The 14299-nt window shown below is 41.0% G+C and overlaps 1 protein-coding gene across 2 annotated transcripts in view; it reads left to right on the forward strand.

Moving 5' to 3' along the window:
• CARD11 (caspase recruitment domain family member 11) overlaps positions 1 to 14299 on the forward strand; it is a 46846-nt gene that overhangs the window by 24308 nt on the left and 8239 nt on the right. For both annotated transcript variants that reach the window (XM_055709900.1, XM_055709899.1), the window contains 12 exons: positions 483 to 662; positions 2614 to 2766; positions 2860 to 2985; positions 3470 to 3667; positions 4163 to 4342; positions 5374 to 5428; positions 6650 to 6765; positions 7945 to 8048; positions 10754 to 10806; positions 11603 to 11735; positions 12296 to 12497; positions 13355 to 13481. In XM_055709900.1, coding sequence (XP_055565875.1) covers positions 483 to 662; positions 2614 to 2766; positions 2860 to 2985; positions 3470 to 3667; positions 4163 to 4342; positions 5374 to 5428; positions 6650 to 6765; positions 7945 to 8048; positions 10754 to 10806; positions 11603 to 11735; positions 12296 to 12497; positions 13355 to 13481 — 1627 coding nt within the window. The remainder of the gene's footprint in view (positions 1 to 482; positions 663 to 2613; positions 2767 to 2859; positions 2986 to 3469; positions 3668 to 4162; positions 4343 to 5373; positions 5429 to 6649; positions 6766 to 7944; positions 8049 to 10753; positions 10807 to 11602; positions 11736 to 12295; positions 12498 to 13354; positions 13482 to 14299) is intronic.

Below are 14299 nucleotides of genomic sequence, written 5' to 3' on the forward strand. Positions count from 1 at the left end.
CCTTCTTCCCAAGCCCCCTTTTGCCTGAAATTATTTTTTCTTTTTGGGATCCTCTCTTTTCCATCTAGAACTCAAAGCCCTTACTTTCCTCCATTCAAATAATCTGTGTGCAAGAGCACAATGTGTGGTAGCCTCCTAAATGTTAGTTCTGTTTCGTATCTTTTATTTTTTGGAGGATTGAGGATGTGCTGCTTTTTTTTAATCCAGATGTTACCAAAATTTACAACCAGCCCATACCAGTTGTAGCTAGCAAACAGCAGGCTGCTGCTGGAGAGTTCAGCAGTTCAATTACGGACATTCAACACACACGCGCATACACCTAATTAGCTGCTGCCTGTTAGCATTCACAGTGTAAGCTACTTTTTCCACCTATGACAGTACGTTTTCACCTGAAAGTGAGAGTGTTTTCAGAACAGTAAATATCAGAGCTAGGACTTCTTTCCTTTCTCTTCCTCTTTTTCACTGCGCCCTGGCTGCTCTAGATTGACCAGCTGAAGCATCACTTGAACAAAGTAGAAGAGGAATGCAAGCTGGAGAGGAACCAGTCTTTGAAGCTGAAAAATGATATTGAAAACCGACCCAAAAAGGAACAGGTTCTGGAGCTGGAGCGGGAAAATGAGATGATGAAGACTAAAATACAGGAGTTACAGTCCATCATTCAGGTATAAAAGCAGATTGTTTTATTTAAAATTCCAGCCATATTGGCTTACATCTCCTGCTTACCCGAATGACGGATTCAGCGGGCTTCAACCACTCCTTGCCTCCAGGCACCCCCACACTCTCCTCCCATACTGTCTCCCATAGCCCACACCTCCTCACAGCCTGCCTTGGTGGCTACCCCTCAGGATCTGAGTGTCTGGAGGAGGCTGTGAGAGTGGGACAGAGAAGCAGCAGGTGGTGACAGCTCCCATGTGTTCAGTAAGGGACAGGGAAACTGGTGACTATGGACAAGTGGAGGTGGCATGGTCTCTGCAACCACTCCTCACCTTAAACGCCAGACAAATCAAACACTGCTGTTATAATGCTGGGAAGCATTGGGTGAAACCTCTGCCTGCAAAACTACAATAAGCATAAGTGTAAAGTCTGGAAAAACAGAAGGTTGCTTATATAGGTCCCAGCTGTCCATGGTACTCCTTGGACAAACATGCATGAGGAGGAGTTCTAAAAAAAAGAAATAAAATAAATCATCCAATAAATCAAGCTGTACATGAGAGATTGTCTTTTTCAAGGTGCAGAGTGCAGCTGTTTAATTGCTGAGCATTCAGCTCCATATTTTAGCCCTGCTGTGGTTCTTTGTACCAGTCTGTCACTACAAAGCTGTGTTAAATAGCCAGCCCAGAAACTTCTGACAGTGGCTCTGGGTACCCTCTTTTAGGCTATTGTCATATCTGTACCAGAAGGGTTTAATGAAGTAGAGGGTAATAAAGGTTTCAGTACTTGGGTGGTCACTGGTTAGTAGAACACCCTGCAGAACGCTGCTGTAACTTGCACAGGGATCTTAACTAACCTTTGTTTGGGCAGATAGAGCAAAGGATGATATGCAGCAAATTTAGCACTGTGTTACTCTGTGAAGAGCTTAGCCAAATATTAGGATATATGTGAGAGTGCTTAGCACTTTGCTGGAAAAGGCTTTTGTGACATTTTAAAATGACACTTAAAAAATTATCAATAGAATGCATTTCAGAAATGGCTGTAGCCTCTAGCAGTGCCTAACAATTCTTAGTTCTAACACAAATCCAATTCAAAGGTTGAAACAGGGTGTAGCATAGAAGGTTATAGGAGTTCTGGTCCATGTAGAATCTCTTGTATTAATTGAAATGTTCTTGTAGCACCTAAAGAAATAAATAATCCTGAAATACCTAAAAAGAGGATTGAAATTCCCTAAGTGGAAGTATAAATAAACGAAAGGCAGTTTGTTTTAGAAATACTTAGGTGTACTTAGGAATACTGGGTAACTAAAAGGTCACCAAAATCTCCAACCTAGTCTAGGTATTTTAAAAATAAATATGCATATTACTTGCTCACTTTTTATGCCTTTTTCATCTTCCATTTATGGTTAATTTTGGATGGAAATTTATTTGTTAGAACCTGCCCTGGTGCTCTTGTCAATTTTAAATCTGAAAGAAAAAGTATTGCTGGACACTACAGAAAGTGAAGCAGTGATACAAGCTACTCCAGGCATGTTTAATATTCTCTGAGCACAGCCCTGCAAAGCCTATGCACACTTTAAAAATTCCCCTGAATGTTTTCTTAGGCCCTGCTCTTTGGAAAAGGGTGATTTTTGTGCTCAGGGAGGGCTGATTAATAGAGAAGAGTTTTGAATGCAGGGCTTGGAGTGAAGAATTGTCACTGCATCCAAAATGGATCAAATTATAGCCAGTACAATAAAACAGTAAAACAGTTCCTTCATCAGAATATTCTGACAGCAAGACAGCCTTCACTCGTCTTTTCTATTTTAAAATATGAACAAATGTCCATCTCTTCTCCTGCTTTCCCATTGCAATACTACGCTCATTTTCTATTCCTCTTGCTTGTTTCTGTCTTTGTTACTTTTCTCCCTGCAATGCTATTTTCTCTTTCCCTGGCCTGTCTCTTAAAAATGTCTTTCCTCAGGCTGACAAGCGCAGTTTGCCAGATTCAGACAAGGCCATTTTGGACATTCTGGAACATGACCGTAAGGAGGCACTAGAAGATCGTCATGAGTTGGTCAACAAGATCTTTAATCTCCAAGAGGAGATTCGTCAAGTGGAAGACTTGAGAGACAAGGTAAGAAATGGAAGGATAGAAAGATGGAATGTCTCAGGCTAGTGCCCAAAAGCCCTCTGAGAGCAGTGGTGGTTAACAGTGTGTCATTTCCAGTATCTTGAAGAGAAAGAAGATTTGGAGTTAAAGTGTTCAACACTAGGAAAAGACTGTGAGATGTACAAGCACCGTATGAACACTGTGATGATACAGCTAGAAGAGGTGGAAAAGGAGCGAGACCAGGTATCTAACAGTTAAAATGGGGAAAATTAGTAGCAGAAGCCTGTATCTCATATGTGTCACTTTGGGGAATTGTGGGTAATTGGACCCAAAATACCATTAAAAAACAAACAGTAACAAGAAATTGCTATTTGTTGGAATTTGCACTACAGTAATTAAACATAGGATAATATTGGGTTGTTTCCACAGCGTAGCATCTGGCAGGCAGGACGAAGATCTTAACAGCTACTGCAGGCTTTATATTAGTGTCAAGTCATCCGGTTTGCACTCTGGAGTGCCACCAACCAAGAGGGAGCTGGAAATGAACCACCCTCATCATCATAATTTTTGATGGTACTACTGTGGCACATCCTGGCCCTAACTGCTGTGCTAATTGGTGAATGGTTACCAGTTCTGAAGTCCCCGTTCCAAACACCTTACAAACAAAACCAGCAGGAGAAGGTGTCTGGTGCCCAGGTGCAGAAGAGATTTCTTCTCTCCACTGCAGGCGTTCCGCTCACGTGATGAGGCTCAGACACAGTATTCGCATTGTCTGATTGAAAAAGATAAATACAGGAAGCAGATTCGAGAGCTGGAGGAGAGAAATGATGAACTCCGAATTGAGGTGGTTCGGAAAGAAGCCTGCATTGTTAACCTGGAGTGCAAACTCCGACGGCTCTCTAAGGACAATAACTTTCACGACCAGGTAGGGCTGAGGAAGACCGATGTGAGTTCTTTTTTTGAGACTTGCTTTTAAAAACATTTTGGTGTGGAAGGGAGAAGGGGCTTTTTTAATTCCCTCCATGAATTAACTGGGGAAAAAAAAACTTCTACTACTAAATGTCAATGCTGTGAGTTCTTCAGTACAGTGGGGTTCAAGTTGTCTATGCCAAGCACATAGCTTCTCGAAGGCTGGCATTGCACATCTTGATTTTAAATGGAGGAAAAGGGAATGCAGAAAGAAATTAATTTCTATACTGGGTTAGAAACTGCACATACTTTTGAGGAACGTGCCCCAGTGAACAGAAATCCCTACAAATGTCCATCTAAATTACTGATTTGGATCTGGAGCCATATTCTGTGTGAGCTTCTGAAGCACTGGAATCACAGAAAGTTCAATCAGATTACTTTAAAGGAGGACTGTAATGAGGAGTTATACCAACCTGGTCTCAGAAGTAAAGTGTTTCCTTCTGATCTTTAGAGTTTGCCACGGAATCTACCCATTACCATCATCTCCCAGACCTTTGGGAGTCCTAGCCCAAAAGCCAATGGTCAAGAAGCAGATGACTCCTCCACTTCTGAAGAGTCTCCAGAAGACAGCAAATTCTTCTTGCCTGATCAAGCTCGACTCAAGAGGAGAGTGAATCTAAAGGGAATCCAGGTGTGTCTTAGTATGAGGCTGGAATGCTGTAGTGCAGGGACTGTTAGAACTGAGAGACATAACACGTATGGTGGTGATGCCTCTGAAAGTGCTGTGCTGTGAAGATAAGAATACATTTGTGTATGGTAGTGGGCTGTCAGTTTTTGCCTTGTGCTGATTTGCATCTTGAGGAGCAGATACAATAGGGCTTCACAGATCATTTTCTACCCCTTCTTCTCATTTTGTGTATTCTCCTTGCTTCTGCTTCATTCACATTCTTGGAGTGTTGCCAATAAATTGATTCTTTGCCTTCTTAACAGTAGTGAAAAAAAAATTACATAATGCCTGAAGTCCAGCACACAAGTAGCTGAAGGTGGAAAATGAAGAATTGGTGGAAAAGCTCACTTCGTGTGGAAGGAATAATAGAAAGAAAGGGACACAATCTAGAGGAAAATTAACTGCCTAATTCAGAATTAAATTATGGCAATTTCTGCTCACTTAAAAGTAAGGGGTAGCATGAGTTAGGTCCATGATTTCCCCGACTAGCTGCATTCATCCAGCTATTATCTGATGCTATATTCACGAATTGTAAAAAAATATACAATCTAACATTTGGGATTTTGAAGTTCTCTTTCTTTTCACCTGCATTTGAATTCACCCTGCCCTTCATAACCTTTCTGAGCTCTGGCTGTCATTATTACTTAGGCAATAGAGCTGCATTTTTTACATTGCACGCTCCAAAAGGATGCCTGTTGTATTAACAGCTGCCTGAAACCAGTCCCAAGGCACCCACTTCACCTTTTGTCTCTATTCCCTCAGCAGAAGCTGGAAATTGCAGTGCATTTGGCCCAGACTTTTAAATGTAGTTAGGTAGCTAACTTGTTCGCTGCAGTGCTATTTAGATACTTAAATATCTTCTAAATTTGGGGGCCTGGCATTTAAAGGAGGGCAAATATATGGACCACAAAAGTGGAGAAAGGGTAAAAATATGCGGTTTACAGTATGTGGCAAATATTCTGCATTTGTGCTGATTTTTGTCCTCTTTCTTTTAGATACATCCAAGAGCTAAATCCCCTGTCAGCATGAACAAAACATCAGAGTTTCAAGGTCAGAAAGAGCGTCCATGTCCTTATTCCTTTTCTGTTGCTTTGTCTCATTCACTTAATCTCTTTAAGTTGTTTTAACAAATATGCCAACCAGGGATATTCTTAACTAAGTCCAAGTGAGTAAAATAGACAGTTTCTCTCATAGTTAACAATGTCTTAATTTTGTACCTGTGTGTCCTCTCCATCCAAAAGTACCTCCACTGACACACAGTATTGCATCCCATAGCTGACCTAAATTTTCTGTCTACTCAATTCTACCTTTAGGTTACACAAATTTTGAAGTCATTGGTGTAACACATGTACGGAAAGTCATTATACTATTCTCTCCTTGTTGTCAGATAAATCCTTCAAGCTGAAAAACCCTAATCTAGTGATCGTCTAATGACTTCCTTTGTCTTTCAGCAAAAGGGAATTAATTTTAAATCTAAAGCATTGCAAAGGTTGAGGAGCACGGGTTTGGCCCACCCATCAGCAAGAAGCCAAGTTACAAAATTTGTTGCTCTGTACTCACATTTGATGTACTCTTAATTCCTTTTATTTATGTAACACTGTTCCTGAACCAAACACCGTTTAGCCGGCACTTCCTTTATGTGTTACATGCAGCAGCATGCTCACTGTTTTGCAAAAAATGATGGGAAACATGGTTCCTGCTGCAAGATATTTCATGTTAAACTGTATGTTTGGTATCAGGTAATGTGCAACATTAATACAAATTAGAGGTGCTGAGGAAAAGAAGGAGTCTACAAAGACATTCACGCTGTGTCACCTGGAGCTGCTGAGTGATCTCAAGCTTCTTGTAAATATTTTGTTGTAAAAAAAGCGTAATTCAGTGAGCCAATCTTACTGCTGACTACCAGATTCAGATGATGAAGTTAAAACATAAATTAATAAAGCAATCCTTTAATTTGTCAAATAGTGTTCAGAGATCTAATAAAAATGTACAGACCAGAGCTGAAAGAAAAAGTTGGCAAGAGGCTCTCCAGAGTGGTGTGCATTTCTGTACTTTTTTGGGAAGCTGATGGGGAAGGAAAGAGAGCCAGAGGTGCAGGGCACAGCACACTTCCTGAAGCCTCCCTCCAGTGTAGGGTGGGAGAAATGAGATAAGCTGAAATGGCAAGATAACCAAAGTCTTGTTGCAAATCTGTGAAAGACTCTGTATTGAAAGCGATCTGACATAATTTCCTCTGGTGTCTGTATTTTTCTCTGTCGTCTGTGAGCGCAGCAGTCAGAGCACAGGATGAAGACGGGGCTGATGCCAGCAATGGCCGCACAGACACAAGTTCCTCTAATTCTGTTTCCATCAGTAACTCCATCAGCAGCTGTGAAGTCAGCAAGATTGTAAGGAGCCTTCAGATGTCCCTTGCTTGTCTACGACTGTGTCTCCTGATGTGGTTCAGAGCTTTCACAGCCCAGTATTAGCACTTCACTAGCATCCCAGCTGTGATCACATTCAAGGCCCTTGTCAGAGGCTCCCTTAATCCTTTTAACCAGCATTTTGTTAGAACCATGTTATTAGCCTTTTGCAAAATCACAGAATTGGTTTATGTTTATTTAAAGATATTTCAAAGGTATTTATGACCTCTCACTGTCTCCTTATGCCATTTCACGTTTACTGTTAGAAGGAAAAGATTTTCTTCAAAAGCTGCTTTGTAATTTATTTAAGAAAATTTGCAGGGTTTTTTGCAGTTCTCTAATGCTTTTCCTGTCTATAAGTAACAGTGAGTGAGAAAAGGGGTGCAGATCACAGCTGGAAATTTCTGCATACCATAGCCAAACCGTTTCTTCCCTGCTTGCTGTATCCCCATAATCTCCCAAGGTAGTTATTCCATTATATGTATGTGAGCAGACACAGCAGGACAAGCAGACAGAGAGAGTGCTCTTGCAGAGTGTTAATAACAAAGAACAAAACATCTTTTTATAAAACCGTGAAAAATGCTGCCCCCAGGAAATTAATACTATACCCAAGAATAGCCAGGAAAGAACTCCCTGCCACTTGTAATAAGCTTAGCTGGGTTAGGAATATTCTTCGGAATATCTGTTGGTTATTTAGATGACTTGTACTGTCTTCCCTCTAGTGCAATTCAGAGTTTAGTTTCTAGTGTACTAGGTTAATAATTTAATGTATGGAGATCTGTGGTTTTCTTTCTTATTCCTACTATTTATATATCTAAGTATCCATACATTCTGCTTTTCATCCTCTTCCTCCTATACGTCAGCTGTGCAACACATACACCACACATCAAGGGCAAGGTTAAAATTGTTTGATAAATCAGCCAGTCATGTGGTCACAGAAAAATGTACTGTGCCAGCACCAAGCTGTGCATACTGCTAAGATGCTGTAATATATGAATACGAATGCTCTTGTATGTAGCATTCTGCATATCTAGTCGCAATTTTTCTTACTGTTGTGTCTACTTCACGGTGCAGAGTACCACTGGCAACCTAGCAGGCTAATGCTTCTCTAAGAAATAATAACATGATTGAGATGGTTAACCTGTCACTTTTTTTTTTTTAAAGCAAACTCTGAGAAGTCGCAATGACAGTATCATGTCAACCACTCCTGAGCCTCCAGGAAATGATTCAATAGTCCGACGTTGCAAAGAGGACGCCCCTCATTGCAGGTAGGTAACCACGCTGGCGAAACATGCCTGGAAGCTCTTGTCACAAGGAGGAGGCAAAAAAGGGCTGTAGATGTGCTTGTCTCTGTCTCTAGTTGGAGAGCTTCTATTAGGCAGCAGGACTAACTTGCTAAACTTCTCAAGGCTGCAGTCTTTCATCCCTCATTTTGTCCAGAACACTCAGGAATCTCTGACAGTTCAGCTGGGATGAATGACACAGTGATACCACTGCAACAGCGACATTTTTTAATGTACATAATAAGCAGCAGTACTGAAATGACTAGGCACCAGTGCTACTGGAGAATGTGCTCTACCTTTGCGGACTGATATGGCTTCACTTTTTGCTTCTCAGCTCCATGCATTGGTGTCCCTGTCCTTTCCCCTTCTCTCAAAGCCCCTTCTTCTCTGTAAGCTGCCAAAATAGAGCACAGCTGCTTGAATATCTGTGAGGAATGGGGGGAAGAAGTGGATGAGGGAGGTGGATTTTGTCAGGCTTAGGGCTTTTTATCTCAGCATAACAATAAGGGGAAAGAGGTGCGTTGCCCTCAGCTTCACCTTCTGCTGCAGCTTCCAGTGCTGTTGGGTCATGGCCCTGCGGACTTCCCCTGTGAGTAAAATCAGATCAGCTGGTGAATGGGAAGTTGGTGGCAGGAAGGAATGAGACCTTGCCTGCCTCACAGTCCCCTAAATGGCACGGAACCCCTTTCTAAAAGTTTTATAGCAATGCAATACTTGGACATACTGTTTTGGTGTTGATGTGAATAGCATCAGTGTTTGTGCCAGAAATATCAGAAGATATAAATAAATTCCCTCAAGGTCCCAAGCAGAAGCAGAAAAGAACAGAGCCCAGGCAAACCGATTTAGAAGAAAGCAATATATGTGGAGGGTTTAGATCTTTATTAGATCTATTTTTTGAGATCTAATCTTTATTAGAACTTTGTTTAGATTTTTAATGCTTTTCAAAACAAACTCCTCTTTGCAGACTGCCACGTTTGCCTCTCTCTGTGTAAAGCTTTGCAAGACAGCTTTCCATTGAAGGCATCCTCAGCTAGTTCTCCCACATAATTTTATGGGCTGCTGAGGATTTAGACAGTTTATTCTAGTGTCCCTTAGCTTCTCCTATGTTGTCCTCCAAGCCCCTTTTTGAAGTGTGTTGTGTTAATTCAAAATGGAGAAAGAGGGTTGTTCTATTAATGATTTGAATGTTTCATGTTTCAGGTGCTTAACTTGAAAAGCCTTTGGCATGCCTGAACATTTATATATTTGCAGTATATGACAGAATGCAGTAAAGATTATATGGATATTATTAATCCTGTAGATTTATTTCACTGTAGCTCTGACTAGATCCTGTTCCATACGTTAAGGCATTGGAAGACTGAGCTGTACTGAAATCTGAAAATTTTCCTCAGGTGATCTTTCCCACTGGCATGTGGAAGAAAAAGGTAACCTGGAGCAAGCTCTGAATGTGGCCTTACTTTGTTGAGTGAACTCAAGTCAAGTACCTCAAGAGCATGCCCAAAAGTTCACTGTACTTTATAACTATTCTGCTAAGGTTTTTTAACTTGTTTGTGAACATAATCCAAAATAATTGCTATTTCATGCCAAGTTGCAGATTTCACAGTTCATCTGATCTTGATTTGTGTGAAAAAGAAGTGAGATCATAATTTAATGTAGGAAAAGGTGTATTATTTCCCTGCTTATGCATGGTGTAAAAATAGCTGATTCTCCCCGGACTGACTCCAAAAATTCACCCTTCAGCTGAAGCCAGATATGAGGAATATCAGCTCCACGGGAGACCTACAAATCATTCTGAATGGGAAAAACAACAAGCTGTTATTTAAACAGCTTTGCAACCAAAGGACATGCTTTAATGAAGTCCTAGTGAAGCAGACAGGTCACCCACTTGGCTGGACCCAACATCCCCAGTATCCCTTTAAGAGGAAAATTTTGGTGAATTTTAACTGTTTATGTTTAAGGCCTACCAATCTAGTCATCCTTAACAGGAAAGGTTGTGTCAGTGAGAGCTGGGCGGGGACCAGAGCGGTGGCCTGGCAGTTTCTGTGCAACAGCTTGGTACGCCTTGCCATTCTGTTACCGTAGGTGTCAGAGTAACCATGCGAGGTACCGTTAAACTGTTATAAAATGCTTCAAGTACCTTAAATCAAGCAGGCAAATTACTCCTTTACTGCTGCACCTCAGTCACTTCCCTTGCATTCACTCTGTCCCTCAGTGAGCTTCTGACATGTTTGATCTATCATGGAAAAAAAACCATGCTGCAGTATACATACAGCAGACATTATGCAACCATTTATCTCAGTGCTGAAGCAGGTGTGGTGTCACACATATGAGACAATCAGTCAGCAGCTTCCCTTCGTCTTCAGCAAAATCTTCATTCCCTCACTGCATTTAGCATTTCTTCCTTCTGAACCTTCTTGCTGCTTCACATGCTTCCCATGCTGGCTGACACATATTGTCTTCCTGCCATCTTCCTACATCTTCCCTGGGCCCTCAAGTATGTTACTTGCTTATTTTTTTGCAGCTGTGCCATTGTCTGATACAACACTTCCAACATCTTTCTTTTTCACAGAGAAAGTTCTTCCTCCAGAACTTAATGAAATCTGCTGAAGTTGGAAATCTGCTGAAAGCTGGAAAGTGAACAGCTTTCTCTCTCTCTCTTCTATTATCTCATGCTTTGTTTTTAATTCCAGCCTGGTTGAAGATGACAACGACAGCTTTGGATATGATGCTTTGGAGCTAGATGGTAAGCAAGAGGACATTGTGTATATAGTTTAACTATGCAATCTATGTGATTAGCTCACCAGCCACAGATTCTGTTAAATAATCAACTCCTGGTCTGAATAAGATGGGACACAGTCTGAGAAAAAAATCAAGTCAGTTTATCATAAGAAGAAAACAAAGGGTCAGCTGGTGGTGAGAACAAGAAAGTAGGTATTCCCGAAGAAGTACGTGGCAGAAGAATCAGACAATAGATGGAGGGTGCTTGGCTGAGGTTTGCAGGTTGGTAAGAAGACCTCCAGCCTCAAAATGAGGAAAGCATCAAATTTGCAGGGGAAAGAGTAAAGAAGACAGAGCCAGACTCTTCTCAGTGCTACCCAATGAAAGGAGAAGAGGCAATGGGCATGGACTAAAGAACAAGCAATTCCATTTAAACAGGGGGGAAAAAAAGCTTTTTTACTGTGAGTGGTCACTGGAACAGGGTTGTCCAGAGAGGTGAACTAGTCACCATCCTCGGAGATATTCAAAACCCAACTGAAAATATCCTGAGCAATCTCCTCTAGCCAATCCTCCTTTGAGTAAAGGGTTTGACTAGACAGTCTCCAGAGGTCCCTTCCAACTTGCTGTTCTGTAGGAGCGATCAGGTAGGTCCAGTAAGCAGGACTGACTTTCCTTGTCATGGCCTGTGAACATGAATCATGCCTCTGAATCAGGAATTTCCTCTTTCAGCTTTGGCTGGGATCAATCAAACATTCATTTTCTCCTTTTCCACTGTTTTCATTCTATCTAGGACTCATTTTCGTTCTTGTTACTCTTTCCAGACGACAGTCATGACAGGCAGTCACATGGAGCTCCTTCGGTGCACTCTTCCTCTTCTTCTCATCAGTCGGAAGGCCTGGATGCCTATGAGCTTGAGCATGTCAACTCCATATTCAGAAAGTTCTCCCTGGAAAGGTATTTGAGATGCCAGTTCATCTACCTTAGAGACTGAGGGAAAAGGCTATTATGGTAGAGGTCCTCCATTTATCTATTAGTTGCTGAAGATATCATGGCAGGAATATGATGTCACAGGTTATTTGACACAAATATCTCATAATACTGTGCTAAGTCTTTACTTCTCTATGTCAGCAGCAGTATAACATGTTATTTTGGAGCCCTTTCATATCCTGTAAACCAGTGGAGGTCATCCTAAAACTTCAAGGCAGACAAAATGTTCTAGAAGCTTAGATTTATCCTTGTGATCTTGTTATCTTGCTGCCACAGGTTGCTAGGTGAGGTATTATTTATTATACATCTGAGTTAGTCAGTCATGTCTGGGCACCTGAAGCTATCCAGGTGCTCTTCTCCAGAACTTAGGCAGTAATGAGAAGGATTTCTTTTAGAGTCCTTAGATCCTAGTGCTTTGATAACACCTAAAGTTTATTTATATGTCTCATTTATCATGCATGCATTTAACTCTGTAGCGGTAGCTAAAAGCTGGGATAACTAACTGTTACTTCCTTCCATGAACACAGACCATTTCGTCCCTCTGTCACATCTGTTGGTCGCATTAGAAACTCCTGCCATACTATCCAGCGCGTAACACTGAATGGAGACAGTCTCAATTCAGAAATCACTCTGGTTGGAGGTAATGACAAAGGCAGCTTTATTAGCTCTGTCAAGACAGGATCACTTGCAGAGAAAGCAGGCCTTCGGGAGGGACACCAAATCCTACTGGTGAGCAGAAAATAATCAACAGTATTGGATATCTGTCTACCTGCATGCACACACACTCACCACAATACTTTCCTTTGTTTCTTCTTTCATCTCTTATTAATGACAAAGTATTATGACTCATCCAGAAGAAAATCTGCTATTAACTATGAAAATAGAGAAAATAGTATTTACGGTCATTCAACACACAGAGACACTTTTGCACTTCACGGTAGTTCTGTATGGAAGAGATCAGAGCAACTGATGCTTTCTTTAATGCTGTGTTGTGTAGTACAGCCCCTCTGAAAAGACTAGAATGAGATTTGCTGTCAACTTCCTAGTACTTGCCTGCCTGAAAGGAAGTTGATGCTACTCAGCTTAGCATGATGCCTCCTAAACCATTCTTTAGAGTGGCCTGTCTTGGGACTGGACATGTTATGAGCAAAAATGGATACAGGTGGGATGTGAATGGGAAGAAGGGGCTGCACAGCTGCATAAGTGTCCCTGGCATCACATAAGCAGGAGTGAGACGGTGCTTCTGCTGAGTTGCTTCTTGCTTAGTTTTCTCTCCATTGCCAATGTTCCCAAACCATTTTCCTGTTAAAATGTCTCCAAGGGGGGAAAAAAAAACCCTACAATTTCTATTCCTGCACTACTTACTGCTGAGAAGCCTGTGATTGTCAAAGAGCTGCAGTTCTGTTGACTGCTAGCATTCATAATTTGAGAGAAAAGAAATTAAATAATTAGAATGTAATCTGCATCCTGATAGCAAAGTATCTTCATTGTTTAATCAGAAGAAGATTATGCTGCTTTAAAAAAAATGGTATAATTGACTCAGAGATTGAACCTGCACTGGAGAGTAATATTTCTTTCATGTCTAGTTGGAGGGCTGCATTAAAGGGGAAAATCAGAGTGTTCCGTTGGATACTTGCACAAAGGAAGAAGTTCACTGGACAATTCAGAGGTGCAGTGGTCCAGTGACACTCCAGTATAAATCAAATCATGAAGGTAAGACCAAAAGTATTTCTCATCTCAAATAGGCCCAAGTCTATTATACTAACTCATCTGGATGAGAATGACAGAACCAGAATATCCTTTGTATTGGTATAAATCTGAAGCATGCCCCTGATGTTAATTATAGCTGCTTTGTGTAACTGCTCCAGCTTTTAGCTTTGCAACTGAGAACAAAAAAAAGCCCATATGCTTGTCACTACAGGACTCTGAAGGATTTGCATGGTGGGCCAATATCAAGCTGATTTTTATGTACAGTTTTCTGTAATACAGCGTGGTGAGCTGAATCATCTTTATCCAGCTGAAGTCAATTTAGCATTTACCTGATGGAGTTGCCCTGTTTATTACCTTTGTGGCTTTATCTTATCTTTAACAGCTAGAGTTCATGTGTGGTGAGCAGAGTTTGATTTTAGTGTTCATGGCCTGTAATGATAATTTCAGGTTATGGATCAAAAATTACATTCCAAAATCCATTTTTTACTGGTGTATATAAATTTGCAGGGTTTTTGGTTTTTTTTTAATGCTGGTTAGAGAATTTCAGCTGCATAGATCACACAGGAAGTGATGTCTTTGATTTTCTTTGATGTTTTCAAAGGTAGGAAAGACTATTGCAATTTTTTTTGAGCACCACTTAAACTGCAGATAAAGCATGTTATAGATAGTGGGAGTGCCAATTAAAGCTAATAATAAAGGGAATAGCTTGTCATTAAAACTGGTGGCAGAACTCAGGCTGTACTTACAGGACAGAGCTATAGCTGTGTCTGCACCTTTGCTGCAAAGTTCTGTCTTTCACAGGTTATGTGTGGAGTACTGAA

This window comes from Falco cherrug, chromosome 4 (assembly GCF_023634085.1).
Source record: "Falco cherrug isolate bFalChe1 chromosome 4, bFalChe1.pri, whole genome shotgun sequence".
NCBI classification, from domain to species: domain Eukaryota; kingdom Metazoa; phylum Chordata; class Aves; order Falconiformes; family Falconidae; genus Falco; species Falco cherrug.